Consider the following 9,762-nt stretch of genomic DNA (forward strand, 5'->3'; position numbering starts at 1 on the left):
GGTATAAAGTCCAGGGTGTACCCCAGGGTATATGGTCCAGGGTATACGCCAGGGTATATCGTCCAGGGTATAACGTCCAGGGTATAAAGTCCAGGGTGTACCCCAGGGTATATGGTCCAGGGTATACGCCAGGGTATATCGTCCAGGGTGTATCATCCAGCCCCAGGCCCCCTGTGCCCCTGACAAAGATAAGTATTGATAAGAGGTAAAAGATATATAATTTTAGAGTTGTGCATCTCCACCTTGGAGGCGATGTGATACACATCGTGATGCTACTGTGATACGATACGATTCACCCCTATTGTGACGGAGTACGATTAGACACAATTTGATGCGATGCATCGCCGGACACGCCTTCAATTCACACAACAAATAATTGAAAGACTTGCAGAGAATTGGCAACAGTGGCAGTGGAGAACTGGAGATGAGAGAGAGTGCTTGAGAAACAGTTTAGGGAGGGGAAATCAATCTAAATACAAAAAATTACTGCTCACATTTATAAATAATAAGAGCCCGGGACCCTCCTGTCGTGGCATTCTGCGTTGTGTTTTGTAATGTTAGTGATGTGATATGGTGTGGTGAGGGATGTGCAAAAAATAGAACATTAGATGAATCGCACTGCAGATGTAGACAATTCTGAAGCCATTCACAAATGTCAAGAATCGATTTTTTAAATGTTAATTGATAAGGTAATGTTGTCGGAACATAAAAGGTGGAACTGGGAAGTGTGGAAGTACAGTGCCCGGTCAGTGCCCGTGCACATAACAGAGACACAAGAGGGCTGAGAGAGAAATCCCTCTGCATTTGGAATCACGACAAACATAAGAAACTATATTACGCGTTTCCACCCAGAGGAGGAAGAAAAACACCCGGTTGTAGCTGCTTGATTGTCCTCTGTTTGGCAGCAAGTGGTGTCAAAGCTTCCACCCAACTCGGAAAAGGCAAAGCGAATTACAAACTCTGTTGCAACTTTTATTGCCAAGGATCTGTGCCCGTATTCAGTGGTTAAGAACCATGGCTTTCACGCTATGTTGCGCACTTTGGAGCGAACCAAACTTATGAAATCACTCAAGAAAGTGGGTAGGATAGCTGTGCCATGATGTGTGGACATCCATTGCCAGAGAATCTTCCATCACCATAACTGTACATTTTATCACCGATGATCGGCAGCTAGCATCTCACGTGCTTCAAACAAGAACAATGAAGAAGAGTGACACGCATGCAAACAAGTCTGAGCTACTAAAGAATGTAGCAGAGAAATGCCACCTCACTAAAAAAGATTTAGTTCTAGTTACTGATACCACATCCAACATGGGTATTATCAAAAACACAAGAAATACATTCCTGACATACAACAATGACCCACTGGCGAACTGAACTCAGGCAGGGACTTAAATACCGAAACTGAACCGGGTAACGACAAGCAGGAAACAATTAACCAATCAGGGAGAAACACACAAGGACTGAGGCAAGAAAACAGGCAACAGGAGAAACTAATTATTAACTTAAGGAAACTGGGAGATCACAGGGAAACTAAAACTGACCGAAACAAGGAAATCCAACACTGGGGAAATAAGAAAGACAGAGGCTTTACAACAAAGTAAAAACTGATACCAATGAAACACTAGGGAACAAAATCAACAAAATACAAAAACAAAGGATTTGAACACAAAACAGAGGAGTTAATCAGGTTGCCAGCCGCTCAGCTCATTGAGCCAGGCGGCCAACTGGGAAACAGGGGAATCACTAAAGACTAACAACTGGGAGGACAGGATGGCCAGCTACACCTGCTGGCCAAACGGGGAGAAGATGAAAGAATGGGACAAATAGGTACTGACCCTGACATTGGGAGGGTGAGACATATTACTGCATTTCTCCACTGCAGCACCACTGCAAAACACCAGCTTGAAGAGAAGCAGAAGCGACTCGGTCTGCTGAGACATAAGCTGAGAACAGATGTGAGCACCAGGTAGAACAGTGCGTATGAGATGGTTTCTAGAGCAACAATCTGCAGCCTGTGCCTCCTTACTGTCTCCTCAGGTGAGGAGAGTAGAGTCTGATATCTGCACCTCAGATGCAGAGGATATTATCAAGGCCAATGAAAGATGCAACTACTTTCCTGTCGGAGAAAAGCAGCTCCATCACCTGTCTGATCGCCGCTTTGCAAGCTCGACTAATCACAAATGACATGCCCCATGTGGTATGGAAGCATAATGACCCCCGAAAAGATTAAAACACTAGTTGTGAGCTAAATAAATAATGTAAAATTAACAAAGCAAATTTTTTTGAGCTTACCAATGCAAAGATTTTAGAAACGATGTACCCCAAGTTCATCCCAGATTATTTAATCGGGGCAGTCGGATTGTGAATGTACATGCCGGTGCACCGATACCAATCGGTGAATCTTATGTATGTATATGCATGTAGATGTGTGTGTGTGTGTATATATATATATATATATATATATATACACACACACACACACACACACACACACACACACACACTGAAACAATATATGGACAAAAGTATTGGGAGACCTGGCCATTACCCCAACAGAGACTCTTATGACATCCATAAGCATCAGTATGGATTTGGTCCCCCTCTGCTGCTATATCAGCTGCCACTCCACTGGGGAGGCTTTCCACAAGATTTTGGAGTGTTGGGGAATTTTTGCCCATTCATCCAGAAGAGCATTTCTGAGGTCAGGTACTGATGTTGGACATAAAGGCCTGGTTCACAATCTCCATTCTAGTTCATCCCAAAGGTGTTGGATGGGGTTGAGGTCAGGGCTCTGTGTGGCCAGTCAAGTTCTTCCACACCAAACTCACCCATCTATATGCTCCCACTGCAATAATATTACTTACAGGTGACGGTAGAATATCTAGCAGGGAAGAAATTTCACGAACTGAATTGCAAAGGTGACATCCTATGACAGAACCACGCTTGAATTCATTGAGCTTTTCAGAATGACACATTCTTTCAGAAGTGTGTGTAAACCTGCTTGATTTTATACACCTGTGACAATGAAACACCTGAATTCCGTGATTTTGTTTGTTTGACTCATCTGCCGGCCCCTGGAGGATGGGCTCCCCCTTTGGGTCTGGTTCCTCCCAAGGTTTCTTCCTCTTAGGGAGTTTTTCCTTGCCACCGTTGCCTTTGGCTTACTCACTGGGGGGTCCTTACGAGGCAGAAATGTAAAGCGCATTGAGACAATGTAATGTTGTGATAATGCGCTATATAAATAAAATTGAATTGAATTGAAAATTAAGAGTTGTGTCCCAATACTTTTTCCCTATATGTAGTGTATGTACAGTGTATGATCCTCTGCAAAAAAGTATAAAATGCAGATGTAAATATTTCACTACATAACATGGTGTTACAATAACTAAATATGTACTGATTTCTGTAAATGTATTTTATTGTAACCACCAATAACGATGTTCATGGTCAGTCTTTGACCATGTATGCCCTGAGCACTCACAAAAAGGATCTGAACTGTGAAGAACAGAAGTGACTCACAGTGCTTCAGTTCGCCTCGTTTACAAAGAAATCCAGCCTTTAAGGAGACAAAAGTGAATACAGGCAATAGAGGCAGAGCACAAGTCATAGCCTGAATTTTTTTTCAGTTCAGCAGCTTATGAAAACTTAAAATCCAAAACGGACCAAAAAATCCAAATAAAAAAGCAGAATTCATATGAAACATCACTTTACTCTCACTTCCATCTACATAAAATTTCCTTTTCGTTCTTTTTGAAACTTATGCAGCAGCACCGGTTCCATGTTGGAGGACACAGAGTAAATGTTGACCCACGGTGCTCCGATGTCGTATATATATATATATACACAATGGGCTCTAGCTACCTTTTGGCCACGTTACATAGGATTCCATGGGATTTCACAGGTTGCAAACTGTAATACTGAAAAGGATTTTTTTTAAATTGCACTACACTATTGTGTTACACTACCGGGTCACAGCCCTAATTGGTGCCTCTGAATTGACCATTGGATGGTGTCCCCTGCTTTGTGTGGGTCCAGTTCTAGATTCTTACTGGAGAAGTGCTTTAAAGCTGGATGCTAACCCCTGTATATGTTATAGCAGGGAAGAACAGACCATGAGTCCCACGTACATACCATGCTAAACAACATAGCTTTTGAGTAATAATAAACATTAACATTTGTATTAATTTTTCAGACACTTAGAGTCAGCCAGCCCTTGCAGCCAGTGCTCAAGGGATTGGAACTGATGACCTTCTGATCACGGGCAGCCACCCTAAAACAGGGAGTTACACACCACCCCATCAGCATTTTCTCACCATTTTAGGATATTTTTTGGTACCTCTGTCCAAGAAGAACATTGTAGTTTACATAGTAAAAGTAGTTTGATGTCACTACAGAACAAACAGTGGTAACCTTTTAATCCCAGAGGCCAGGTACAGGCAGGCAGGTAGTTGATGATCACAGTGCTCAGCACATGAAGGCGTTGCGTAAAACCCGAGCGGGAGCTGCAATGTGGAGTAATTCCTAATCTGCAAATCCCCTTAACGCAGCCGGCTTAAAGAACCGGTGTACCTGCATGTGTATGCATCTTATATATTAGCATGTTTATCATACATAATGACTGCATTTTTAATCACCTGGAATTAAATCTTGTTTTTGTTTTTGCATGTTGCAGTGAAAATATGCTGGAGACTGTTGGACTGATTATTATTTGCAGATAACGATATGTCTCTGGGTTAGGATGCAGTCTTAGGGTCATATTAAAGTGAAACTGTCTTAAGTCTTTGTTGTAATATTAAATAATTATTAAGTATTATATAATTTAACACAACCATTAATGTTAAATCTACAGAGCTCGCCGCGGGACACTTGCTTAATTCAGTAACAGTTTTGCAAATTTATTGGTTTTATTATAAAAATCATTAGCTTAATTCATTTGTTTACAAAAATATATCTCACATTAGAACCAATCAGTAGTTTTAAAGCTTTTTTAAAAAACCTTTTTTTTTTTTTTCCTCCCATGTTATTTTCTCCCCATGTCTGGGGGAGTCTATTGTTTCTGTATCCCCCCCCGTTTTTTGTTTTTTTTTTCCCACGGGACGGGTGAGTTCGAAGCGGCCACAGTCTTTGCTCTTGAATGTAATGTAAAATAAAGTTGTCCTCCGAAGAGGGGGGGTGGTGGTGGGCAATAAAATAAATAAATAAATAATAAAAAAAGAAGTTTTAAAGTGAAACATTCATTTCAAGTCGTAATAAACTGAAACCCAAATTATAGTTTTAAAATATCTATTCTAAGTTAATTCATTGACCAGCAGTCTCATTTGGTGCATTTTAATTAGTAACACAATTCATACGAGTATATGATGAACAAACTAACTTCAGATCAGTATTTCATTGTTTTATTCATGACTAGTTCCTTCTATAGTTCACAAAGGCTTACAGAATTTACACATATAGTAACAAAAATAGTAACTGCTCGAGATAAACAAACGTCATAATTCAATAATGATGAATTAACATGAAATCAGTATGTAACTAAAACTTAGAAAGGGGTTAATTAATACATAAGTAATAGCATTATACTATATTATTTGTGCTTCGTCAAAAAAAGTGTTACCGATGAATCTAGTGTGATTCTAGCGTGACTGAATGTATGTCTAATAAAAAGGACCCAACACAGTGGGGATTTGCCTTGATTAGTCATAATCATATCAGTCACCTGTGCCGGCCTCAATCGGTGCGGACAGCTGCGATCCACACGTGCAGGTGAGCGGACCTGAGGGCAGGCAGCATCGGCTGGATTATTAGTGTGGCCTAAATCATTTTCTGCTGAGGTGTCATATCTGCTAATGCTAATCCCACGTCCGCCTTTATAAGGCGCCGGGTGGAGGGCGAGTCCATTTGAAGCAAAGACCCCCCCCCCCGAATCTCTCCCGGGCAGCCAGACGACGCAGCACTGCTGGGGCATTGAAGGCAAGCAGTAGCCATGAACGGCACAGAGGGACCCAACTTCTACGTCCCCTTTTCAAACGCCACTGGCATCGTCAGGAGCCCGTTTGAATACCCGCAGTTCTACCTTGCAGAACCATGGGCTTTCTCCGCCTTGGCTGCCTACATGTTCTTCCTCATTATCACCGGCTTCCCCATCAACTTCCTAACGCTGTACGTGACCATCGAGCACAAGAAGCTGAGGACGCCCCTGAACTACATCTTGCTCAACCTAGCCGTAGCTGACCTCTTCATGGTCTTTGGGGGGTTCACCACCACCATGTATACGTCCATGAACGGCTATTTCGTCTTTGGTACCACCGGCTGTAACCTTGAGGGCTTCTTCGCTACCACCGGTGGTATCATTGCCCTCTGGTGCTTGGTGGTCCTGGCCATCGAGAGGTGGATCGTCGTCTGCAAACCCTTCAGCAACTTCCGATTCGGCGAGAACCATGCCATCATGGGACTGGCATTTACCTGGATCATGGCGTTGAGCTGTTCGGCACCACCCCTGTTTGGCTGGTCAAGGTACATCCCCGAAGGCATGCAGTGCTCATGTGGGATCGACTACTACACCCTGAAGCCAGAGGTCAACAACTACTCCTTCGTCATCTACATGTTCGTCGTTCATTTCTTCACCCCCCTGGTCATCATCTTGTTCTGCTACGGCCGTCTGTTATGTACGGTCAAGGAGGCAGCCGCCCAGCAGCAGGAGTCCGAAACCACCCAGAGGGCCGAGAAGGAGGTCTCCCGCATGGTCGTCATCATGGTCATCTCCTACCTGGTTTGCTGGCTGCCGTACGCATCCGTAGCCTGGTACATCTTCACCCACCAGGGCAGCCTCTTCGGACCTGTGTTCATGACAGCCCCGGCTTTCTTCGCCAAAGCCGCCGCCGTCTACAACCCAATGATCTACGTCTGCATGAACAAGCAGTTCCGCCACTGCATGATCACAACCCTTTGCTGTGGCAAGAACCCATTCGAGGAACCAGAGGGAGTTTCCACTGCCGCCTCCAAGACCGAAGCCTCCTCCGTGGCGTCCGTCTCACCGGCGTAAAGAAAACGGAAATGTGTCGTGGCTCACAGAGAATCCTCCCGTCTTTGGTACTGACTGTGTCTACGGAAATAACACTCATAAGGGTGCTGCATGTTTATAAGCCAGCTGGCTTTGAATGAGAGACAGTCGCATGAAGGTGACGCGCTGCTACACGCTGTGTTGTTTCTGTATGTATAGTACATTTACCGTAACTGTGCAAGGAGAAAAAGCGTTTTTTTTTTTTTAGTGAACTTTAAAAGTCTGAGGTCAGCAGGAAGTGTTACGTAAAAACATGAATGTAGAAGCCTGTAACATAAAAATGCAACATAAATAAAGAGCAACTTGCAAATGAATGAATGACTTTCATTTTTCACTTGGTTAAGAACACAAAACAAAATCTGTATCTCATGAATGGGCATGCGTAACAGGAGTGTAATTATATGTACATTTATTATGTACATTTTAAACTTTATGTAAGTTGTGTAGTGTTTCTTCAAAAGTAAATGTTATATTATTCTATATGTAAACTTTGTACTTAGTGTAATGTGTTGATTGAGTAATTCATTTTTCAATTAAGAAAACCAAATGTTGCATAGATAGACATGAAACTTGTAGGTACTTTATTACATGCGTATAAATACTGAATTTTACTTCAATTTTCATCTGTTTAGCAGAAACATCAAATGCGACATTATTCAGAACTTCCCAACTTTTAAAAATCAATTATAAATTTCTAACATACCTGTATTTATTATAAATGTATTATTTATAATAATGCAACCAAATTTACACGAGTCCCCGTGGCATTTTTTTGTGTGTGTGTGTTTTTTTTAAGTAATTTTAAGTAATTTTAAGCCCATTTGAAGCATAACACTGACTGCCGCTCTGCTCTTCACAAGCACTTGGCATTGGTGAAGGTTAATCTGTATCAGGTTAATGGTGTTATCTCCTCGGAAGGGTCACGTCGACAGGCGAGGATGGCATTAAGGCGCATTACTGGCAGGATGTCACCACTGCCTAGGAGCTGATGGCCTGAGGACTCCCCCCTCCGAGGGGGGGGCTGCACACTGTCCCCAGGCCTGCCTTGCCCATATGGTGCTTTCCTCTAGCATGAACCACATGAACAAATGGCCGAGGCCCTAAATAGGAGCGACCACGGCAAACTGGAGGGACATGCTGTCCTGTGCAGCCATGGGTGTAAATTATAGGGGGATGGGGGGGCTGTAACTCCCCCCAATAATCAAAACCAGCCAATACAATCCCCTGGACCCCCTTAAATGGGAGTAGACCCCCCCCAAATGCTCAGTCCAAAGTTACGCCCTTGTGTCAGGGATAGTCACTGCCCCGCATTTCTGCTGCCTGATTCTCCGCCCACGGCTTGGGCATGGCTACCGCATGATCACCACTGCAGCCGCTCGGGCGCAGGCTGCGGACAGCGCTTACACCAGTGCTTCACAGGACTGTCATACGCACTGCATTTCTTATTAATGTATAAAGTAACAACAATCAGCAGAACATATACAGTATATTTTGAAAAAACTCCACATTGTTACATATTATATCCTGATACACAATAACTAATAGATTACACACACACACACACACACACACACATATATATATATATATATATATATATATATATATATATATACACACACACACACACACACACACATATATATATATATATATATATATATATATATATATATATATACACTCACCTAAAGGATTATTAGGAACACCATACTAATATGGTGTTTGACCACCTTTCGCCTTCAGAACTGCCTTAATTCTACATGGCATTGATTCAACAAGGTGCTGAAAGCATTCTTTAGAAATGTTGGCCCATATTGATAGGATAGCATCTTGCAGTTGATGGAGATTTGTGGGATGCACATCCAGGGCACGAAGCTCCCGTTCCACCACATCCCAAAGATGCTCTATTGGGTTGAGATCTGGTGACTGTGGGGGCCATTGTAGTACAGTGAACTCATTGTAATGTTCAAGAAACCAATTTGAAATGATTCGAGCTTTGTGACATGGTGCATTATCCTGCTGGAAGTAGCCATCAGAGGATGGGTACATGGTGGTCATAAAGGGATGGACATGGTCAGAAACAATGCTCAGGTAGGCTGTGGCATTTAAACGATGCCCAATTGGCACTAAGGGGCCTAAAGTGTGCCAAGAAAACATCCCCCACACCATTACACCACCACCACCAGCCTGCACAGTGGTAACAAGGCATGATGGATCCATGTTCTCATTCTGTTTACACCAAATTCTGACTCTACCATTTGAATGTCTCAACAGAAATCGAGACTCATCAGACCAGGCAACATTTTTCCATTCTTCAACAGTCCAATTTTGGTGAGCTCGTGCAAATTGTAGCCTCTTTTTCCTATTTGTAGTGGAGATGAGTGGTACCCGGTGGGGTCTTCTGCTGTTGTAGCCCATCCGCCTCAAGGTTGTGCGTGTTGTGGCTTCACAAATGCTTTGCTGCATACCTCGGTTGTAACGAGTGGTTATTTCAGTCAAAGTTGCTCTTCTATCAGCTTGAATCAGTCGGCCCATTCTCCTCTGACCTCTAGCATCAACAAGGCATTTTCGCCCACAGGACTGCCACATACTGGATGTTTTTCCCTTTGCACACCATTCTTTGTAAACCCTAGAAATGGTTGTGCATGAAAATCCCAGTAACTGAGCAGATTGTGAAATACTCAGACCGGCCCGTC

At 43.0% G+C, this 9,762-nt stretch overlaps 1 protein-coding gene across 1 annotated transcript; it reads left to right on the top strand.

The window, feature by feature from the left end:
• The first annotated feature begins 5,921 nt into the window (after positions 1-5,921).
• Positions 5,922-7,045, top strand: rhol (rhodopsin, like). The gene has a single exon (XM_023794058.1). It carries the CDS (start codon positions 5,987-5,989, stop codon positions 7,043-7,045), a length of 1,059 nt encoding a protein of 352 aa, XP_023649826.1. The 5' UTR covers positions 5,922-5,986.
• Positions 7,046-9,762: the final 2,717 nt, after the last annotated feature.

The sequence above is a fragment of the Paramormyrops kingsleyae genome, chromosome 8 (assembly GCF_048594095.1).
Source record: "Paramormyrops kingsleyae isolate MSU_618 chromosome 8, PKINGS_0.4, whole genome shotgun sequence".
Classification (NCBI taxonomy): Eukaryota; Metazoa; Chordata; class Actinopteri; order Osteoglossiformes; family Mormyridae; genus Paramormyrops; species Paramormyrops kingsleyae.

Bases quoted from the DNA above. Each gene is read 5' to 3' on its own strand.
- rhol (XM_023794058.1), top strand. From the start codon at position 5,987: ATGAACGGCACAGAGGGACCCAACTTCTACGTCCCCTTTTCAAACGCC.